The sequence below is a fragment of the Stomoxys calcitrans genome, chromosome 4, assembly GCF_963082655.1.
Source record: "Stomoxys calcitrans chromosome 4, idStoCalc2.1, whole genome shotgun sequence".
In the NCBI taxonomy this organism is placed as follows: Eukaryota; Metazoa; Arthropoda; class Insecta; order Diptera; family Muscidae; genus Stomoxys; species Stomoxys calcitrans.
The window spans coordinates 32403864-32428141 of NC_081555.1; the positions used below are offsets into that span (position 1 = coordinate 32403864).

Genomic DNA, 24278 nt, shown 5'->3' on the forward strand with positions numbered 1-24278 from the left:
GACTTTCTTCTGTATATGTGAAGTCTTTTTCCATAGACCCCTGAAAGAGTTCAAAAAGTAACTCATAGACTTACACATTTGGCAGATGGTGTTTCTCTACATCTATTGGCTGCGGCTACTCTGTGGTATTGATTGATCAAATTAGCGTATTAAAGTACTTTGAATACTATATTTTACAAATTCTAGATGGTAAGTCAAATCGGTAATGGCAACCGGTTCTTCTTCAAAGAAGTAAAATTGTAACGTTGTGTTACTAAGATTTTCAAAATTTAACGTTGCAAATTCCCAATAACTTTTCGGTTATTTGGTGTAAATGTTATGTTGTCTTTTATGATTAGTATATAAACTAATCGGCATATACAGAAACTCGCAATATATACAGGATTTTACCACCATATTCTTCATTTGGATAACTAGTCAACTCAAAGTTCGATCGCTATGCGAAATTTTACTTCCCAAAGAATAAAATACAAACAAACCTAATACGAGAATTACCAAAAATCGTATGCCTTAACACATGATCCGTAGGACACAGATCCTACATATGACAGATCCTACATATGCTATTAATTTATTGGGTTGCCCAAAAAGTAATTGCAGATTTTTCATATAGTCGGCGTTGACAAATTTTTTCACAGCTTGTGACTTTGTAATTGCATTCTTTCTTCTGTCAGTTATCAGCTGTTACTTTTAGCTTGTTTTAGAAAAAAAAGGGTAAAAAAAGTATATTTGATTAAAGTTCATTCTAAGTTTTATTAAAAATGCATTTACTTTCTTTTAAAAAACCGCAATTACTTTTTGGGCAACCAATAAAAAATTCTATGAACTGAAAAGCATCATGTTAGCCATCCAGGTATACATTATACATTAATACCATACAAAGCTGAATATTTAGACACTGAAACTCGGGAATATAATGCAATTTGGTATATATCCTAAAGTGATTTTTCTTCATACAGTTCCTTAAGGAGATGGTATGTTTGCCTGACAATTTCAAAATTTCTATAATAAGGCATTTAAACCTAACTGCCATTACCGATTTGATATTGGAATTTATTTCTCTCTTCACTCTATTTTAATCTAAGTTAGAATGAATAATAATAACAAAAAAAATATGACTTTCTAATCGATCATGACTGGGTATACACCTGCATAGTCTATTTTAACATTATTCTTGTACTAAATTTTAATTATAAAATACATACCTACATACATATATTTCATTCTGTTATATTTACTAAATAACATAACAATCTATATATCTATATATATATAAATGTGTATTTGTAAAGTAGCAACCATTGATGTCTTAGGAAATATTCTTGCACACTATCGATAATCAAGCATTTGTTCATACATACACAAGTGCCTAGGTAAACTCTGAGGCTGGTCAATGAAATAGCCCTGATTTCTCAATTTCTCAACTTCTTCAATGCTTATGAACGCAAAGCAAAGCAAAGTTAACCAAACCACATTTCCAAATAAAATCTGCACAATTTGTAATTCTTAAGTCTCAATTACTTGGCAAATGCTTATCTGTACTTTTTTTGTTTTCTTTATGCGATTTGAGTAATTAAACCAATGACATTTAAATCCATCTAGGAAATCACGTATCGGAGATGGAACTTCGGATCCAGAATCCGATTGGTAAGTCCCTATGAACACCTAAACGCTTAACTAATGGGTTGGCTAAACGGCATGTACGCTTTGTTAAAACAAAAAAACCAATAAAACATATTTAACAAAAAAAATCGTAAACAAGAGCACACATTCGTAATAATAACAAAATTAAAAAAAAAAAAATTTTTGAAACATCATTATGGTTTTATTCCATTCGAAAATTACATTCATTCATTTTTAAAACATTTACAGGTAGCTACGTTGAAAAATTGAATTGACAAGAAAAAAATTTCAACTCTAAAATTTAATAATAAAATTAAAAATCTAAAATTGTTTTAATTCACGTTTCATATATTTTTTTTTATAAAAGCTTCTGATTTTCTTCTCTAATGTAAGCTAAGTGGACTTTAAATGCAACATATCTTCCATTTGAATTAAAAAAAAACAATCATAGAAAAACATCACCCCCAAAATTTCAGGCAAATCGAGTAATAAATACGCCATCTAGAGGCTTAAAAAGTCAAACTGGGAGATCGGTTTATATGGAAGCTATATCAGCTTATGTACCGATTTAGATCATACTTGGAACAGTTGTTGAAAGTCATACCAAAACGACATAAGCACAATTTCAACCATATTGGATAAGAATAGCGCCCTCTATAAGCTCAAGAAGTCTAATCGAGAGATCGATTTATATGGTGGCTGTATCAGGATATAGACTGATTTAGACCATACTTAACACAGTTGTTGGAAGTTATAACGAAACACGTCATGCAAAAATTTCAATCAAATCGGATAGAAATTGCGCCCTCTAGAGGCGCAAGAAGTCTAATCGGGAAATCTGTTTATATGGCAGCTATATCAGACTATGGACTGATGTAGACTATACTTAGCACAGTTATTGGGAGTCATACCAGAACACTGCATGCAAAATTTCAGCCAAATCGGATGAGAATTGCGCCCTCTGGAAGCTCAAAAAGTCAAGACCCAAGAACGGTTTATACGGCAGCTATATGAAAACATGGACCGATTTGAACCATACTTAGTGCAGTTGTTGGAAAAGATACCAAAACACCACCAACACCACACCAGCTATATCAGGTTATGGACCGATTTGAACCATACTTAGCACAATTGTTGAAAGTCATAACGAAACACGTCATGAAAATTTCGCCTTTTGGATTGCGTCCAAGTCAAGACAACTATTAACAGCCTGAGGTTATGCTTCCTTAGTGCCGTACTCTTCCCAGAAAAAATCGGTTATAGGACGCGTATGTTGAAGGTCATGGCAGAAGTCGTTGTACAAAATTTAAGCCAAATCGGCTAATAATTGCGCCCTCTAGAGGCTAAAGAAGTCAAGACCCCAGATCGGTTTATATGACAGCTATATCAGGTTATGAACCGATTTCAACCATATTGGACTAGAATAGCGCCCTCTAGAAGCTCAAGAAGTCTAATCGAGGGATCGATTTATATGGTGGCTATATCAGGATATGGACTGATTTAGACCATGCATGACACAGTGGTTGGAAGTCATAACGAAACACGTCATGCAAAAATTTCAATCAAATCGGATAGAAATTGCGCCCTCTAGAGGCTCAAGAAGTCTAATCGGGAAATCTGTTTATATGGCAGCTATATCAGGTTATGGACCGATTTGAACCATACTTATCACAGTTATTGGAAGTGATATTAAAACACTACATGCCAAATTCTAGTAAAATCGGACGAGAATTGCGTCCTCTAGCTCAAGAAATCAAGACCCTAGATCGGTTTATATGGCAGCTATATCAGGTTATCAACCGACCATAGACCATACATGGCGCAGTTGTTGGAAGTCATAACAAAACACTTCATGCAAAATTTCAGCCAAATCGGATAATAATGGCGCCCTCTAGAGGCTCAAGAAATCTAATCGGGATATCTGTTTATATGGTTGCTATTATATGGCAGCTATATCAGGTTATGAACCGATTTAAACAATACTTAGCACAGTTGTTGGAAATCATATCAAAACACCTCATGCAAAATTTCAGCCAAATCGGATAATAATTGCCCCATCTAGAGGCTCAAGAAGTCGAGACCCAAGTCAAGACCCTGAGTCATCATGGAGGACTGTGATTTCCAAAAGGCCAGAGCCATCACGGAAGGGGAAGATGGTCGCTGAGAATGGTAAGGAGCCGCCCTCTTACGCCAGAGTGGCAAGGAAGCACAACAGAGATGAGCTGACTTATGCAGTCATCAATATCGGCTGTGCATCCGGTAGGATTCCACCAGATTATCGGTCCCAAGTGGAGGATGTGGTTAACGATCGGATTTTTGATGAGCTGCGAGTTTAGAGGGGACAACTTTACGCTGAGTTTTGCGTCGGCGGAATGTATTGATATCGTCAAACCGCTCTCGTCAGAGGTATTCACGCTCCCTGGGAGGGCGCAAAGATCGACTTTGTGAGAAAGGTGGATATTCCCCAGCTCACAAAGGCTACGGTCTTCATCAAGGGATGGGGCAGTAAAATTGCGACGGAACGCATGTTGGGATTCTTGGGCAATCAAAACCTAAGTTTGGTCGCAGAGAAGTGGGAGGTCTTCCACAGGGAGGAGAAGGAGGAAGGAGCTTTCCTTGTGGTTGGCATTGATCAAGTCTCCGTGACGAGTTTGACGAAGACTAAAGGCATGGCGCACTACGGGAGCAAAGCTGTCTTTTTCAAGATTGGGAAGACTAGGATAGGCAGAAATTCTCATTTTGAAACATCAGGCCGTGCAATGGCAGGTGACTCAACACCGCCCAACGAATAGGGGGCTGACAATGAGACAATCACGGCCTCTCTCAATATTGGAAAGATTAGGATAAGCAAAGATCCCAATACTAAAATATCAGGCAGTGCAGTGGCGAGAGACCTAACACAGCCTATAAAACAGGGACCCGACGACAGATCCACCACCGACTTCACCGAATACTAGGATAGGTAAAGATCTTTAGGCAGCGCAACGACAGGATTCTCAATGCAGCCTAACGAACAGGGAGCCGATTATGGTACCATCACCTACTCCCAAGAAGCCCATTTACTTAAGATTTGAATGACTAAAAAAGGCAAAGATCCTAGTACTGAAACAACAGGCAGTACAGGGAATGAAAACTCAATACAGGCTAACGAACAGGGACCCGACACTGTTACAGACTTTATAAATAGTCGGAAGACTAGGATAGGTAAAGGACCTAATACGATGACATCAGACAGTTCAGTGGGAAACAGCATGCCAATGTCAAGGGAAGGTCGATGGAGACTGCCCTGCACGAGGTTGTGCATAAAATAGAAGAATACTTCGTTGCCAAGGTGTACACAATGGCAGTTTGGATTGATATCGAGGGGGCGTTTAATAATGCGCGGACCTACACATTGATCCAACCCTTAGACCAGCACCGGGTGGATCCGGTCCTTAGAGACTGGATAAACCAAATGATAAGGAACAGGTGGATAAATTGCGGGTCCCATGACATACACATAAGGGAGAAAGTGGCACAAGGCACGCCACAGGGGGCATTTTATTGCCACTCCTTTGGGTGACCGCCATAAATGACCTATTACGGATGCTGACTGAGTAAGGATTTGAACCCGTCTGCTATGCAGACGATGTTATGATACTTCTTAGGGGTAAGGATCCGAACCAGCTATGCAGAAGGGCCGAAAGGGTCTTGAATATGGCATATGACTGGGCTAGACCCAGGGGTCTCAATGTTAACCCAGAGAAGACTGAAATATGCCTGTTCACGAGGTGGGCCTATTTGACGCGCCACGATTCCGCAATTAAACGACTTTGATATCTGACAAGGTCAAATACTTAGGAGTGATCTTTAATAGGAAACCGAATTGGAAGTGTCACATTCAGAAACGTACTAAGGACGCTCACAGATGTTGTGCACTATGTAGACGGGCCGTAGGCTCTAAATCGGAGGATAGTTCACTGACTCTACAGGTGTGTGATTAGACCAATACTTACTTACGCCTCAATAGTTTGGTGGACTGCTATGGAGAAAAAGTACAACACTATACAACAGTTTCAGAGAGCATGTTGTATTGGCATAGGTGGAGCGATGAGAACGACGCCCACTAGGGCACTGTATACTATTCTAGATATCCGACCCATTGACATACAGATTAAAAGTGAGGCAGCCACTGCGGCTATGAGACTTAAGGCGATGTGAAAATGGATTGAGGATGGGAGCAGCTCATACCATCGCGGTATAATCGAGTTGACGATAGGAAACCAGGAAGAACGAGAAGAGGTCTCCGATCGAATACCAGAGACGACACTTGAGGTCGAGTACGAGGCACTGTTATCAGCGGCACAGTCTTGAACTGACGAACCCTAGGATCGAAGTTAGGGGATAGAGTGGGCCTGGGGGGTTTATATTGAGAACCCAGGGACTGAGATCTGTTTTAGATTTAGATAATATAGTCCTGCAGTCGGAGATCCGGGCTATCAGGGAATGCGTGAGGTGGTGTGGTGCTAACGCGAGGACGTCAAGTGTGAACATTTTTACCGGCAGTAAAATGGTCATAAGGGCAATGACAACTAGGAAGCTAAGGTCACGAACAGTCTGGCAGTATAAGAAGTAGATTAACGCCTTCTCTGAGGATGGCACAATCCGCATCGTTTGGGTGTGGGGCCATAACGGAGTAAGGGGGAATAAAATGGCAGACGATTTGGCAGTGAAGGCCAACAAACCTTTCGGGTCGACGTAATCCGATTTTAGGGCGTGGGAAACAATTGCGCATGTAACACTGTGGAACAACGAAACAGTCGGTAGGACAGCGAATATCTTATGGGGTTATCCAGATCGTGTGAGGACGAGGCTATTACTGAAAGAAAGTAAGAAGGAGGTCAGTATAGCTTACGATATCATAACGGGATACATACGACTACGAGCTCACGTATGCATAATTGGTTGTGGCAAGGGATAGCATTTGTAGAGCATGTAGGGAAGGTGATGAGACGTTGGAGCAATTCCTATGTCATTGCCCGGCTTTCGCGGCTAAAAGACACCTTCACTTAGGTGGGAACACAATACCAGACATGAACCAACTTAGGGGAGTGGTATGGAAAACAATTACGGATTTTGTAAGTATCACGGAATTCCTAACTTAAAATTTTCTTCTTTGAGGTTACTTTATAGTTTTTAGAGCGCACAACAAGCCGACTACTGGCTTAGGTGTATGTCCATAGTGGCATGGGGCGGATTAATATCCGCTTCCTCTTTTCAACCTAACCTAACTTGTAATCGCAATCATCAAGCTCTCAAATTCTGCCTGATTTGTCTACAACTTCGCGTCTATGTTGTGTGTTTTTTTTCACTTCAATGAGGGGGATATTAGAAATACGAGTACAAAGAAAAAGCAAACAAATTGAGTTAAAAGGCAAACTTTTATTTGCATTTGTACGCATTTGTATGGTGGAGGCCACCGTAGCGCAGAGGTTAGCATGTCCGCCTATGACGCTGAACGCCTGGGTTCGAATCCAGGCGAGACCATCAGAAAAAATTTTCAGCGGTGGTTTTCCCCTCCTACTGCTGGCAACATTTGTGAGGTACTATGCCATGTAAAACTTTACTCCAAAGAGGTGTCGCACTGCGACATGCCGTTCGGACTCGGCTATAAAAAGGAGGCCCCTTATCATTTGAACTTAAAACTTGAATCTGACTGCACTCATTAAAATGTGAGAAGTTTGCCCCCTGTTCCTTAGTGGAATGTTCATGGGCAAAATTTTAAATTTGTATTTACGTAGGTGACATAGGAGAATACGAGAATATCAGATGACTACTCGCGTCGTTGCCACCCGATGTGATCTGGTGGTAGTACAGTTAAATATTGTAGATGGCGGTGTAAAGTTAGTGCTGTTGTAAAGCAGAAGATGTCGCTTCAACGTTGTGGTTGTAAATTATGAAAATACCAAAAAACATGTAAAAATACTTTTGAAGTGATGTTGGATTGAACTTGAAAATCTTTTGGATTCAAATTTAAGATAAGTTGCATTCAATTATTTTATACTAAGCTTTAGGTTCTATAAAAGAAAGAAAAATAGGTTTTTTCCTTCCAAATAATGGATCATTTTAAAAAGTCTAAAACACAGACGACTCATCTTTCAATTAAGCTACCTGAAAATGTTGATAAACACACATTACAAATTAATTAGAATTATAAATCCGAAGCGACTTGTCGATTTTAAAATGTTTTTTTGAGAATTAAAAATGCTTCTACTTTTATTAGTCGTACAGCAATATCTAAGTACTACCATGACGACCGGCCCAGTCGTTGGCAAAATTGCTGCTTGCTTTTGTTTCCGTTTGTTTTTCCTTTCATATGCTCATATGTATTTTGAAATTAGTCCGTACTCGTAATGGTACCTTGAGTTGATTCATTTTTTGGAGGTAGTGTTGTTAATGACGATGATGATGATGATCATGATCATGATCATGCTGATGATCAGCATCAGCAATGATGAGAAAAAAAACCCCTGTAAATACGTTAAATTAATTAAATACACCTAACATATACACACACACACACGTTTGTTATTTACTTAGAGTGTTGTTCTTGTTCGAAAATCATCCAAGTGTCTCCTCGTATATGAATAAACGGAGCTTATTACAAGGACTGCTGGTTGGTAGCCGTCGTCCTAGCTTAGTGGCTCACTCACTTCACTGCTTCAATGCTACTCACTGCTAAAACGTATGTAGGATATGTAGAGTTACAATAACAACAGCAACAACAACCAGATCCCTTAAAAGGATGCCTACGAGGCCTTAGAGAAAATATTGAAAAAACACCAAAAAAAGAAAAAATGCTTGAACTGAATGATGCTGTTTTTTTTTCTAGAGTCCTACTACTGTGTTGTTTTTGGTCCTTTTTTTTGTTTTGTTTCATTGAAATACTAACCAAGTGTTGACAGATTTTCTTTAGATATTTTTCTCTTGTAATCCTATAATGATGATTGATGTCGTCTATTTGCTTATGTTAACAATTTTTGTTGTTGTTTCATTTTCTATTCGTTTTAAGTTAATGTTACCATTCTTTTTTAGAATTCGGTGTGAAGTGGATTTGCATGTGACATGTGTGATGTGTGACACAGACAGACTGATGGACAGACAGACAGACAGACAGACATGCATACGAGCGTTGTTGTATGTCGGCTAGTACTATAGTAACGTAACATACATAAATGTTAATTCCGTTTTCACACACAATTGCCTGCCCCATGTTGGTGGGGCATGGGCGGCGGCGGCGAGTGCAATGCCATACAATAAATATTTGGTTTTTATTATAAACAATACAACAATGCCGCAGACACCCAGACACCCTACTCGTATAGGCACTAACTACCGCTCACTCGGTCAGTCAGTCAGTCAGTCGGTCGGTCGGTCGGTCAGTGTTACTGTTATTCCATGTGTAGATAGTCATCATAATACTAGTGTCGTCCACTCCACTCCACCTCCATCTAAATGTTGATTAACTCGCTCGCTCGCTCGCCTGCTCGCTCGCTCGTTCGTTCCGTATCTGTGTCATCCTTGACTTTTCTGAGTAGTCCATGTTAATGTAACGTAAGTAGCCTTCTAATTCTATGTTGTAGTTCTTTTTTGTCCATTTCTTTTTATGGTTTTCGTTGTTTATTTGTTTTTGGAATTTTTGTGCATTTTCTGTGTGTTATTGGCCTTCGAAAATTTTTGATTAGTTTCGTGCCATCAATGCCAAACGACTGATTATTAATGTATGATTCTTACAACAACAGGACGCGATCCAACCAACGATGGATGAAACTGCGCACAACCGTTCAAATATCCGGCGCTATGCAAAAGAAACCACCATTGAAGAGGGAAGACTCATTTCTCAAACGATTTTCTACGCGCCAGATACCAGAAGCTCAGGTAAAGTTCATTGTGCTTATATAAAACTTTTTAGTTGCACAGTGGTGCAAAACCAAAATTTATAGATCAAAAGGCCTTAAGCTCTAGTAGGAATTGAGGCAAGGAGCAACGATTTGATACTGTGATATGTGGCCATTGCACAAAATTCCTCATGAACATTCCATTAAGGAAGAGAGCCAATCAATAAGTGCAGTCCGATTCAAGTAAAAGCTCAATGATAAGTTCCTCCTTTTTGTAGCCAAGTCCGAACGTCGTGCCATAGTGCGACACCTGTTTGAGGAGAAGTTTTTACATGGCATAGTACCTCACAATTACACAGCATTAGGAGGGGATAACCATTCCTGAAAATTGTTTCGGATGTTTTCATCAGGATTCGAACCCAGACGTTCATCGTCATATGCGGATATGTTAACCTCTGAAATCTTGTTTTATGAAATTCTAGCCAGGTTTCATACCCAGACGTTTAGCGTCATAGGCAAGCATGCAAACCTCTGAGTTACGGTGGCCTCCAACCGACCAGCAGTGAATTATACAACGCCAACGTGGGCTGCTTGGAGGCCACCGTAGCGCAAAGGTTAGCATGTTTGCCTATGACGGTGCGATTACTGGCGAGAACATCAGACAAAAGGTTTCAGCGGTGGTTATACCCTCCTAATCCTAAAGACATTTGTAACGTATTATGCCATGTAAAATCTTCTCCAAAGAGGTGTCTCAGGATATAGTATCTGGATCTTTAGGCAGGTGACAGGCATCACAGATCCTCTCACAATCTCCTCATACAGAACGGGGTACGGGATATTCATCAGGATACTGTAACCAATGCAACTTCATCATACCAGCCGATTGTAGTCCTTAATGTCCGTATCGCTTAATTTTAGACGATACCAATACCCAAAATATGCCCTGCATGCCACACAGAATTCAAGGACACCAATCATCTATTAACATGCCTAAAGAAACTAACTAATTTAACAGCAGAATCACTATTAACCAATAGAAGTGGCCAGATTTCTGAAGACGGTAGCATCTCCTCCCATCTGTTACCAATGAGTTATGACACAAACATGGAGCCTGCCAAAGCCTTTCGTATTCGAGACTCCATATTCAAGCCCTAGTTCAGCTTTCTGTACAGAATCATCCAAAGAAATTTACCGATTTCGATAGCTCCAACGCTGGCCCTTGCAGAAGAGCTGGCAAACTATCGATATTCGCAACATTCGGTATTTTCGATATTTCTAATAATAAATATCGATAGTATCGTTAATTTCCTATCACCTAAATTTAAATCAAAAATGAGAAGTAAACATCACGAAATCGGTTTATTTAGAAGCAATTTCGATGCAGTTAGTTGGAAAGCAAAATTGAGCCCGCTTTAAGCTTAAAAAGTTAAATCGGAAGATTTTATAACAAAGCTATATCAGGTTATGGACGATTCGAACGATACTTGAAATACACAACAAGGAGAACGATTGAAAAATGAATGGTTGGGATATATTCTGGATCGCATCGCTGACCAAAATATTGGCAGTACCATCGATATTTTGCCAGCTCTACCTTGCAGTCTGTTTTTATACCTACCACCGAAGGATGGGGGTATATTTATTTTATCATTCCGTTTGCAACACATCGAAATATCCATTTCCGACCCTATAAAGTATATATATTCTTGATCAGCGTAAAAATCTAAGACGATCTAGACATGTCCGTCCGTCTGTCTGTTGAAATCACGCTACAGTCTTTAACAAGTAAAAGCGTGCTAAGTTCGGCCGGGCCGAATCGGATAGGAATTGCGCCCTCTAGAAGCTAAAAAAGTCAAGTCCCCAGATCTGTTAATATGACAGCTATATCAGGTTACAAACCGATTTGAACCATACTTGGCACAGTTGTTGGATATCATAACAAAATACATCGTGCAAAAATTCATTCAAATCGGATAAGAATTGCGCCCTCTAGAGGCTCAAGAAGTCAAGACCCAAGATCGGTTTATATGGCAGCTATATCAGGTTATGGACCGATTTGACCCATACTTGGCACAGTTGTTGGATATCATAACAAAACACGTCGTGCAAAATTTCATTCCAATCGGATGAGAATTGCGCACTCTAGAGGCTCAAGAAGTCAAGACCCAAGATCGGTTTATATGGCAGCTATATCAAAACATGGACCCATATGGCCCATTTACAATACCAACCGACCTACACTAATAAGAAGTATTTGTGCAAAATTTCAAGCGGCTAGCTTTACTCCTTCGGAAGCGGACGGACATGGCTAGATCGACATAAAATGTCACGTCGATCAAGAATATTTATACTTTATGGGGTCTCAGACGAATATTTCGAGTAGTTACAAACAGAATGACGAAATTAGTATACCCCCCATCCTATGGTGGAGGGAATAAAAATAGAGATATTGAGCTGAAACTTTGCACAGGTTTTTTTTCTAGAAGCAGGTTAAGTTCGAAGATGGGCTATATCGGACTATATCTTGATATAGCCCCCATATAAACCGATCAGCTGATTTAAGGTCTTAGGCCCATAAAAGCCGCATTTATTACCCGATTTTGTTGAAATTTGGGACAGTGAGTGGAGTTAAGCCACTCGACATACTTCTTCAATTTGGCACAAATCGGTCCAGATTTGGCTAAAGCTGCCATATAGACCGATATCTCGATTCTAGGTCTTAGGCCCATAAAACCCGCATTTATTGTCCGATTTTGCCGAAATTTGGGACAGTCGACATCTTTCTGCAATTTAGCCCAGATGGGTCCAGATTGGATAAGCTGCCATATAGACCGATCTCACAATTCAAGATCTTGGGCCCATAAAATGTGCTTTTATTATCCAATGTCGTCGAAATTTGGGACAATGAGTTGTGTTAGGGCCTTCGACATCCGTCTTCAATTTGGCCTAGATCGGTGAAGATTTTGATATAGATGCCATATAGACCGATCTCTCGATTAAAGACCTTGGGCCCAAAAAAGACGCATTTATTGTCCGATTTCGCCGAAATTTGGGACTGAAAGTTGTATAAGGCCCTTCGACATCCCTCTTCAATTTGGCCTAGATCGGTTCAGATATGGATATAGCTACCATATATACCAATCCCTCGATTTATAATCCATGTAGTATATGGTTCAGATCGGTCTATATTTGGATAAAGCTACCAAAAAGACCAATATTTTTTCTACAAATTGAACAATGACTTGGGCTATACCCAGAGGTATCAATGTTAACCCAGAAAGGACCGAAATATGCCTGTTCATGAGGAAGACGAAGGTAGGCCAATTTGACGCACCACGTTTCCTTAATGCCCACAGATGTTGGACATTATGTAGACGGGCCGTAGGCTCGAAATGGGGCCTGAATCCGAGGATAGTCCACAGGTTCTATAAGAGCGTGATTAGACCAATACTTACTTACGCCCCAGTAGTTTGGTGGACTGCTATGGAGAAAAAGTGCAACATAAGGACCATACAACAGGTTCAGAGAACATTTTGTCTTGGCATAGGCGGAGCAATGAGCACCATGCTCACTAGGGCATTGGAGGCTATTCTAGATATCCGACCCATTGACATACAGATTAAGTGTGAGGCAGCCACTGCGACTATGAGACTAAAGGCGATAGGCGATAGGCGATTGGAGAATGCATTGAGGATGGGAGCAGCCCATACCATAGCGGTATAATCGAGTCGACGATAGAAAGGAAAGAGGTTTCCGATCGGATATCTGAGATTAACCTTGAGGTCGAGTGCGAGGCACTGCTGCCTTCGGCACAGTCTTGGATCGACGGAATCCTAGTATTGCCATCTTGAATATCATGTTACACGGATGGATCAAAGCTACACGACAGAGTGGGCCAGGGTGTCTACATTGAGAACCCAGGGACTTAAATCAGTTTTAGACTGCCTGACCATAATACGGTCCTGCAGGCGGAGATCAGGACGATCACGGAATGCGTGAAGTGGTGTGGTGCTAACGCGAGGAAGTCGAGTGTAAACATCTTTACGGAATTACTGTCCGCTGTTACTGTTGCTGCCATAAGTGCAATAACAACCAGGACGGTAAGGTCACAAACAGTCTTGCAGTGTAAGAAAGAGATTAACGCCTTCTCTGAGAATGGCAAAATCCACATCGTTTGTGTGCCGGGCCATAATGGAGTAAGGGCAAATGAAAGGGCAGACGATTTGGCGGTGAAGGCCAGAGGACTGCTGTCAATCAACTTGGTTAACCCGATGACTTTCGAGTCGACGCAGTCCGAGTTAAGGGAGTGGGCAACGAATGCGCATGCAACATTGTGGAACAGCGAAACGGTCGGTACGACGGCGAAAATCCTATGGGGGGATCCAGATCGTGAGAAGACGAGGCTATTACTGAAAGGAAGTAAGGTCAGTATAGCTACTGATATCATAACGGGACACATAGGACTACGAGTTCACTTATATAAAATCGGTGCGGCAAGTGATAGCATGTGTAGGGCATGCGGGGAAGATGATCAGACGCTGGTGCATTTCCTTTGTCATTGCCCGGCTTTCGCCCCTACCATATACCGGCACTTAGGTGGAGACACAATATGAGACATGAACCAACTTAGGGGAGTGGTATTGAAAACAATTAAGGATTTTGTAAGTAGCACGGAGTTTATAACTTAAAATTTTCTTTTTAGAGGTTACTTTCTAATTTTTAGAGCGCACAACAAGCCGATTATGGGCTTAGGTGTATGTCCAAAGTGGCATGGGGCGGATTAATATCTGCACCCTCTTTTCGACCTAACCTTTGTCAATTTGGATAGCTCCAAGGCTGTCCCTTGCTGTGTCAGTAATCTGAACTCAAACTTTTCCATTTCCTCTAATAGAAGACAAGACCAACCAGTCTTCCTTAGCATTCCAGTGTTCTTTAGCATTCCAGTCTTCTATAGTATTCAACTCTAAGCCGCACCCCGTCACCCAAGAGGCCATGGCCCCTGAATGCGCCGTCCAGGTTTGCCAGAGTTGGTTAACTTCATCAGGTGCGATTGGTCTCCAAGGACGACATTCATTCGGTAGCTTGTCCCTGCTCATGAATGCTATATAGACCCGCATCGTACACTGTTTGATCCAGAGGTTCTCTTTTGTTGAGATGAACCTCTGGCTTCAGACCATGTAGATCCAAACGGCATCTCGGGAGGAGGATGCACCTAAATGCACCTGCTTGCAGAGTGGCAGTTAAACTTAAGTTTGAATTTTGAACCAGAGTTAATTCCAAATATTTTGAACATTATTTCCACTTTGTAAAATTATTTCCTACGATCAATGGATTGAAACACAATCTAAAAAAACTTTAATAACTTATTGTTTTTTTTTTGTCCAGGAAACTGTTGAAGACACAGGATCAGAAAGTGCCTCAGGCGAAGTCGACAAGACCACCAAGAGACGTCGACGTTACCTCCAAAAACGGCGTTCCGTTGTTAATCCTGATGAAAATTTCCATTTTTACTGGTTAATGGTTTTGACTTGTTGTGTTCTATACAATTTATGGACGTTGATCGTTCGTCAGAGCTTTCCCGAACTGCAGGTGCGTACAAAAAGGAAATGCTTGCTAAAAATCATTTTAAAATTCTATTCGTTCTACAATTTTTAGCAAGCGGTGCCATTATTTTGGTTCATATGTGATACATTAACGGATGTGGTGTTTGTTTTCGATATCTTGGTTCAACTGCGTACTGGCTACTTGGAACAGGGTTTAATGGTGAGATGAAATACTTAAAAAAAACTGAACTATTTATTTTTTATTTAATTTATTAAATATTAACTTTATATTCTATTAGTATTTCAAAATTGAGAAATATTTATAAAATTTCCTCAATATTCATTTTAGGTATATGATGATAAAAAATTAGCCTGTCACTATGTGCACTCCAGAAATTTTGTCCTAGACATGGTTTCTCTCATTCCCTTTGACCTGCTGCAACTTCGCATGGGCCCGCAGCCCTTATTACGTTTTACTCGTTTTTTTAAAGTAAGTATTGTAGTATGCTCATGATATCGCATATCGTATAAAACATTAGCAGTTCATTTAAATCGCATCTAAATTTTGAAAAGCAGATCTTATTATTGGTTTCTGTTCATAGGAAGTCATTGGTGAAGCAATGTTTGATGGAATTTATATAAAACTAGCTGAACCGGGCCCGCTCCGCTGCGCCTTCTTTTACTGTATATGGAACAAATTTAACTTTTAAATATTTATTTTCGACTATAAAAGAGCTTTAAATGCCTTTATCTGAACCCCACATAATCTTTACTGATTTCTGAATTCGCTCAACGGGTTTAGGGTCATTTGAGTTTGGATGTTAGATATACTCCATTCTTAAGAGACTTTATTTCAGACCAATATTCTCATGGGGATTTTGGGAGTAAAAAGGCTCCCAGGGTGGCGGTTGGTGGGCTTTTAAGGGGTGGTGTGGACCCCTAGAAACGTGGTCCCGAAAGTGGTTATGAACTTCGTGATCTACTCCCAAATACCTTTAATTTGAGTCCCATGTTGCCGTGACCCGTCCGTAAATATGTATGTCCGATTTATGGGTGTTTTCGGGGTGCGTTAGTCCCCAAACGCTTGGCCCTGAAAAAAATATCCACATCGTGCTCTTCTCTCAAATACCATTGATTTTAACCCCATATTGCCATTGGTTAGAGGGAAGTTTATTGAATGAGGCGTACCCCAAACACTTGGCCCCAAAATTGGTTATCATACTTGTTTTCTAATCTCAAATACGTTTCATTTGGTCGGTAAATTTATGCTCTTCGGGAAGGGGCGGTGCCCCAAATACATGGTCCCACAATTAGATATCAGATTCATTTTCTACTCCCAAATACTTTTACTTGGGGGTGTTTTCGGGGTGCGTTAGTCCCCAAACACTTGGCCCTGAAAAAAATATCCGCATCGTGCTCTTCTCTCAAATACCATTGATTTTAACCCCACGTTGCCATTGGTTAGAGGGAAGTTAATGGGATGCGGCGTACCTCAAACACTTGGCCCCAAAATTGGTTATAATATTGGGTTGCCCAAAAAGTAATTGCGGATTTTTTAAAAGTAAATGCATTTTTAATAAAACTTAGAATGAACTTTAATCAAATATACTTTTTTTACACTTTTTTTCTAAAGGAAGCTAAAAGTAACAGCTGATAACTGACAGAAGAAGGAATGCAATTACAGAGTCACAAGCTGTGAAAAAATTTGTCAACGCCGACTATATGAAAAATCCGCAATTACTTTTTGGGCAACCCAATATTTGTTTTCTAATCTCAAATACCTTTCATTTGGTCGGTAAATGTATGCTCTTCGGGAAGGGGCGGTGCCCCAAATACATGGCCCCACACTTGGATAAAAGATTAATTTTCTACTCCCAAATACTTTTACTTGAGCCCCATATTACCATGGTCAATAAATAATTACTGTTTGTGAGGTGCTTTTTGGAAGGGGTAGACCGTCAGAAAATTGGTCCCGAAAATGGGTATCAATTTCGTGCTCTACTCCCCAATACTTTTCATTTGAGCCCCACATTGACCTGATTGGTAAATATGTCCGATTTAGGTGTGTTTTGGGGAGTGGGGTTGTCCCCCAAACACTTAGTCCTGAAAAAATAAATCAGCATCGTGCTCTACTCTCAATAACATTTATTTGAACCCCATATTGCCATTGGACTCAAAGTTGGATATCAAATTCGTTTTCTAATCTCAAATAACTTTCATTTAAACCCCTTATTGCAAAAGTCAGCAAATATGTCCGCTTTGTGGAGAGCTCCACTCTCTTTAAGACCCAAATTGCCAAGGTGAGCAAATATGTCCTATTTGGGGGTTTTTATGGGGGTGAGACGTCCCCTAGACAGTTGGTCCCGAATGTTGGTATCAGATTCACGGTCTACTCCCAAATACCTTTTATTTGAGCCCCATTTTTCCATAATAGGCAAACATGTCCGGTTTGGGGGATGGGGCGGGCATTCAGTGACTTTCTCTGATAATATTGGGTTGCCCAAAAAGTAATTGCGGATTTTTCATATAGTCGGCGTTGACAAATTTTTTCACGGCTGGTGACTCTGTAATTGCATTCTTTCTTCTTTCAGTTATCAGCTGTAACTTTTAGCTTGCTTTAGAAAAAAATGTGTAAAAAAAGTATATTTGATTAAAGTTCATTCTAAGTTTTTTTAAAAATGCATTTACTTCGTTGAAAAAATCCGCAATTACTTTTTGGGCAACCCAATATATATATCAGCTTCGTATTCTACTCTCTCCTCTTATTTGAGCCCCATATTGCAATGGTCAGTAAATATTTCCCATTTGGGTAGTGTTATGGGGGTGGGGTGGCCCCATAGACACTTTTCCCGAATATTAATATCACATTCTTGCTTTACTTCCAAAGACCTTCATTTGAGTCCCATATTGTTATGGTCCTCTTTAGGGGATGTTCTCGGGGATGGGCGGCCCTCAAACACTTGGTTCCACATTTGGATATCATATTCGTATTCTACACTCAAATACCTTCTATTTGAGCCCCATATTGCCATGGTCAGGAAATAACCTGTTTGGGGGTGTTTTTAGGGAGGGGCAACCCCCCCCCCCCAACGCTTGGTCGCATATTTGGAAATCGGATTCGTATTTTTTTCACAAATACCTTTCATTTGAGTCCCATATTGCCATGGTCGGTAAATATGTCCGATTTAGGGGTGTTTTTGGGGTTGGGGTGGTCCCCCTAGCACTTGGTCCCACATTGGGTATCAGATTCGTATTCTACTCTTAAATACCTTTCATTTGAGTCCCATATTGTCGTGATTGGTGTATATACATATTTGGTTGATTTTGCGGGTGGGGCGCCCACCTAGGTACCCCATCCGAAATTTGGATATCAAATTTTTGTTTGCAGGTTACTATAAGATAGCACACAAAATTTCGCTTAAATCGCACCACCCATCTCCGTTAACTGGCGTTTCTCAAAAATTAGGGGAAAGGGGGAGGGTCCGTCCCCCCTTCAGATATCAAAAAATGTAGTACCCAATTTTCACCAAAATTTCAAGAAAATCGGTTCAGCCGTTTTTGAGTTTATATGGAACACACAAACAAATAAACCTACAAACAAACACAAATTGATTTTTATATATAAGAGTTGTTTCGGTCCAACATGCCATATATTTTAAAAATTTTAACCTTCACTTCGGAGAATAAACCACTTTTTTCCCTTTATTCCAGGTTTATAGATCTGTTCGTTTTTATTATATTGTTGAAAGTAGAACTGTTTGGCCAAATTTATGGCGTGTTGTTAATCTAATTCATATTCTTTTAATATTGGCCCATTGGTTTGGTTGCTTCTATTATCTACTCTCCGAGGCTGAAGGATTTCAGGTAAGTGTTGCATACGATAACTGAACCTTAATGAAAATGTCCATTGAAAATTTATTTGTTTTCAGGGAGATTGGGTTTATCCATATCGCCCGGGTGACTATGCAACATTGACAAGAAAATATTTGGGCAGTTTGTATTGGTCAACTCTCACTCTAACCACAATTGGGGATCTGCCAACGCCGGAAACGAATGCCGAGTAAGTTATGTGTTCTCAAATTGAGGAGGGGGTTATCTCAGTGTTTTTTTTTAGAAAGTTTTACATCTTGAGAACTATACAATATTGGAACTACTGCTAGGCGAAGTATATCGCGTAGAGAATTGAAAGATTTGGTTGGAGTTGAAGCACATAACGATTCAAAAACTATTAACAAAGAAAAGTCTAAAATTTAATTTTTTCTTATTTAATTGGTATAAAAAGTATCAGGCGGTAGCATGTTGTCTGCTACTGAAATATAGACTAGTGAAAAGACTGCACCAAGCTCCCCTAGTCGACGGGCGACTGGACTGCAGAGGCTTCGAAGGACAACATGCGACAGAACTACAAAGACTTCTGACTTAGACAAGAGTCTTGAGTACAAGGCCGGTCCAATATCGTCTTCGCATGCCTGCCACTTCCTGAGGCCACCGGCCTTCTTCAGTAAAAAAAATGGACCTCGTAAAGGTTGAAATAAAGGGTGATTTTTTAGCTTTTATCTTTTTGGTAACACTGGTTACAAAGGCCAAAAGACCCATAAGCCTTACGTCCTTTGTACTCAAAACCATGGAACGTATTGTGGACACCTTGATAAGGAGTAGGACATCCAGCGAACTGTTCAAGTTCAAACAGCATGCCTATGTCAAGGGAAGGTCGGTGGAGACTGCCCTGCACGAGGTTGTGCATAAAATAGAAGAATCCTTCGATGCTAAAACGTACACCCCGGCGGAGGCTTTGACATCGAGGGGGCTTTTAACAATGTGCGGACCTACACACTGATTCAATCCTTAGTCTAGTAACGGCAGAACCCGGTCCTTAGAGACTGGATAAACCATATGCTAAGGAACAGGTGGATAAATTGTGTGTCCCATGGCATAAATATAAGGGAGAAAGTGGCACAGGGCATGCCACAGGGGAGCATTTTATCGCCACTTCTATGGGTGACCACCATAAATGGCCGATTACGGATGCTGACTGAGGAGGGATTACTACGCAGACGATGTTATAATACTTCTTAGGGGTAAGCAACCGAACGAGCTATGAAGAAGGGCCGAAAGGGTTTTGCATATGGCATAAGACAGGGCTAGACCCAGAGGTCTCAATGTTAACCCAGAGAAGACTGAAATATGCCTGTTCACGAGGAAGACGAAGGTGGGCCAATTTAACGCACCACGTTTCCTGAATAAGATGATTTCGACATCTGACAAGGTCAAATACTTAGGTGTGATCTCGGACAGGAAACTGAATTGGAAGTGTCACATTCAGGAGCGTACTGAGAAGGCTCACATATGTTGGGCACTATGTAGACGGGCCGTAGGCTCGAAATGGGACCAGAATCTGAGGATAGTCCACTGGTTTTACAGGAGCGTGATAAGACCAATACTTACTTACACCTCAGTAGTTTGGTGGACTGCTATGGAGAAAAAGTGCAACATAAGGACCATACAACAGGTTCAGATAACATGTTGTCTTGGCATAGGCGGAGGGATGAGAACCACGCCCACTAGGGCACTGGTGACTTTTCTAGATATCCGACCCATTTACATACAGATTAAGCGTGAGGTACAGTGCGGCTATGAGGCTTAAGGCGATGGGAGAATGGGAGCAGCTCATACTATTGCGGTATAATCGAGGCAACGATAGGAAACCTGGAAGGAAGGGAAGAGGTTTCCGATTGAATACCTGAAATGAACCTTGAAGCCGAGTGCGAGGCTCTGCTGCCATCGACTCAGTCTTAGATTGACGGAATTCTGGTATTGCCATCTGATCAGATCATGTAACACTGATGGATCAAAGCTAGAGAACAGAGTGGGCCTGGGGGTCTACATTGAGAACCCAGTGACTGAGATCTGTTTTAGACTGCCTGACCATAATACGGTCCTGCTTCCGGAGATCTGGCCGATCACGGGATAGGTGAAGTGGTGTGGTGCTAACGCGGGAACGTCGAGTGTGAACATCTTTACGGACTCCGATCATTGAGATCGTCTCGAAAGAGAAACAAACAAGAATGGTAAAATTTAATAATCTTCGCCCTAATAGGCAAAAAAACTTGAAAAATGAAAAATTCGGCAAAGGCCGGCAGGGATTCGAACCTGGGCACAAGGAGCAATAGTGAGAGCCATTGCTGAAGCCATCAATACAACTTCCAACAGATGCAGAAAATCATGTGTACTACGGAAGAAGTGTAATTTATCACAGAAAGAAAGTCTGTCATTACACAAAAATACATGCATTGGGAAAAGTACAGCTAATAGACAGGGTTGACGAGCGTTGTTTATGTCGTACTTGTATCATAGATGAGTTTTCGCTATTAATACGATTCAAATACAATATACCAACGTACGGCCCTTGAAGCCATCTCACCTAATATGGTTGAAAAGTCTTCTAACCAAAGACGAAACGCGTCCCATAGTGGTTAGTGTGTGTTGCCATCTTTGGCTTTCCTTTTCCACTTGCATCTCCGATCATTGAGCTCGTCGCGAAAGAGAAACAAACAAGAATTGTAAAATTTAATAATCTTCGCCCTAAACGGGCAAAAAACTTGAAAAATCTTTGCGGAGAGTAAAATGGTAATAAGGGCAACAACGACCAGGACGGCAACGGTAACGAACAGTCTTGCAGTGTAAAAAGGAGATTAACGCCTTCTCTGAGGATGGCACAATCTGCATCGTTTGGTTGCCGGGTCATAACTAAGTAAGAAAGTACAGATGATCTGAAAGTACAGATGATCTGGCGGCGAAGGCCAGAGGACTGCCGTCAATAAACTTGGTTAACCCGAAGCCTTTCGGGTCGACGCAGTCCGAGTTAAGGGCAAGGGCGACGAATGCGCATGCAGCATTTTGGAGCAGCGAAACGGTCGGTAGGACGGTGAAATTCCTATGGGGGGATCCTTGGCTATTACTGAAAGGAAGTAAGAAGGAGGTCAGCTCACTTATGTAAAATCGGTGCGGCAAGTGATAGCATGTGTAGGGCATGCGGGGAAGATGATGAGACGTTTGAGCATTTCCTTTGTCATTGTTCGGCATCCGCGTCTAACAGATACCGGCACTTAGGTGGGGACACTATACCAGACATGAACCAACTTAGGAGAGTGGTATGGAAAACAATAAAGGATTTTGTAAATAGCACGGAATTGATGACTTAAAATTTTCTTTTAGAGGTTACTTTATAGTTTTTAGGCTTAGGTGTATGTCCATAGTGGCATGGGGCCGATATCTGCACCCTCTTTTCAACCTAACCTAACTTAGTACATAATCTTCTTCAGGGGTGTTTAAGTGTTAATATCTGAACTAAAGTACTAAAGTAATTTTGTATTCAATATTTTTTGATATAAAGACAAAACTTTTCGGTGGACGGCCCAAGATCAATACCGAGGCGTGGCATTAAATCCCGATTGCTTCAGTTCGGCTCAAGTTATGGGTATGAATAATTGTTAAAACCATTTACAGGGAGTTTCCTTGAAATCAATATCAACTTAAGTTGAGGGCTGTCCGCCAGTAAGTCTTTCTAACTCAGAAATATATGACAACAAAGCTTGTGGGTATATAACTCTGAAGAGAGTAGATCTTAAAAAAAAATTGAATAATTAGCAAACAATGATCAAAGTTTTCGAAAAATGGGACAGCCTTTAACAATTGATTTTGATATTCATTTCATGGAGTATTCCAAAAATTACAAAAAATCTCAAAGTCATCCTGGTTTTCGAAAACTTTGATGAGTAGATCGTAGATAGAAACAAACCATAATCTTTTCTTTATTGATACACTCTTTTGCAGATATGTCTTCACCATAGTCAGTTATTTAATAGGCGTCTTCATTTTCGCAACCATTGTGGGCCAAGTGGGTAATGTCATCACAAATCGCAATGCCAATCGCCTGGAATTTGAAAGACTTCTGGATGGAGCAAAGACATATATGAGACATCATAAGGTATAACGAAAGTCCTTTTTGTTTGCATCCTTTTATAGAATGTGCTTTGCGTTTTTAGGTTCCTGGAGGCATGAAACGTAGAGTCTTACGCTGGTATGACTACAGCTGGTCCAGAGGACGTATACAAGGCGGTGGTGATATTAATACCGCCTTGGGCCTGCTGCCGGATAAGTTGAAAACCGAATTGGCTCTGCATGTAAATTTGAGTGTGCTGAAAAAGGTTACCATTTTCCAAGAATGTCAGCCAGAGTTCTTGCATGATTTGGTGTTGAAAATGAAGGCCTACATCTTTACGCCAGGCGATTCCATATGTCGCAAGGGAGAAGTGGCCAGAGAAATGTTCATAATAGCCGATGGTATTTTAGAGGTTCTAAGTGAGACCGGCAAAGTTTTGACCACCATGAAGGCGGGAGATTTTTTTGGTGAAATTGGTATTCTAAACTTGGATGGCCTGAACAAGTATGCCAGCAGAAATTTGTTTTATCTTTGAACTTGAATAAAATTTATGTTTATCCCTAGGCGAACAGCAGATGTACGTTCCGTTGGCTATTCTGAGCTCTTTTCCCTCTCCCGTGAAGATGTCTTGGCTGCCATGAAAGACTATCCCGAGGCCCAAGAGATTTTACAGACTTTGGGCCGCAAACGCCTAATGGAAGTGAGATGTGTGAACAAGAAACACGCCAAGGCCAAGGCCGACAAGGATGCTGCTAATCATCAGAGCCATCATCACCATCATAGCCACCATGTTAATCACAGTGATAGTAGCGAAAATAGTGCCTCAAAGAAAATTGTCGATAAATTGAGACATGATGTAAAAGGATTCCGAAGTGTACTTAAAAAATCAAGGTAATTCAATGCGGAATAGGTTATCTGCAAGTGGAACACTCATACATTGGCCTATTGTTTTTAAGCCGGTTGGCTTACCCAGCGGCGGAATGTAGAAGGTTTTTACCGAATTCAGGAGGATTTAATGACTTAAATACCTGAAATCTGAATCATTCTCTCTTTTTGCTTAAGGGTTAATTTTTTGCATTCACTCATCTCGTTGTCTTGGTGTCTTGTTATCTGTTTTACTCAGTTCTCATTTGTCTCATACAATGTTGTATATTTTAACGAAGAGTTCAGTTCTTGAAATACTCTATGTGTGCCTTGAAAGAAGAATTGAATGGTCTTGTGCAGGCCTTTGATTCGTATTTACTTCTAATTTGGAATCTTCCTATAAGTCCTTGCAGCCCTGAAAAGAGGCAT

At 40.6% G+C, this 24278-nt stretch overlaps 1 protein-coding gene across 7 annotated transcripts in view; it reads left to right on the plus strand.

Moving 5' to 3' along the window:
• Window positions 1-24278, plus strand: part of LOC106084540 (uncharacterized) — a 112121-nt gene that overhangs the window by 66298 nt on the left and 21545 nt on the right. For 3 of the 7 annotated variants that reach the window (XM_013248287.2, XM_013248288.2, XM_013248290.2), the window contains exons 4-14: window positions 1603-1647; window positions 9405-9540; window positions 14886-15089; window positions 15156-15263; window positions 15393-15533; window positions 18755-18907; window positions 18973-19103; window positions 22437-22520; window positions 22877-23030; window positions 23089-23489; window positions 23550-23876. In XM_013248287.2, the coding sequence (XP_013103741.2) occupies window positions 1603-1647; window positions 9405-9540; window positions 14886-15089; window positions 15156-15263; window positions 15393-15533; window positions 18755-18907; window positions 18973-19103; window positions 22437-22520; window positions 22877-23030; window positions 23089-23489; window positions 23550-23876 (1884 nt within the window). Of the gene's footprint in view, window positions 1-1602; window positions 1648-7083; window positions 9217-9404; window positions 9541-14885; window positions 15090-15155; window positions 15264-15392; window positions 15534-18754; window positions 18908-18972; window positions 19104-22436; window positions 22521-22876; window positions 23031-23088; window positions 23490-23549; window positions 23877-24278 lie in introns of those variants that run through there. The other 4 variants (XM_013248289.2, XM_013248291.2, XM_059366749.1 and 1 more) reach the window with 3 other exon arrangements.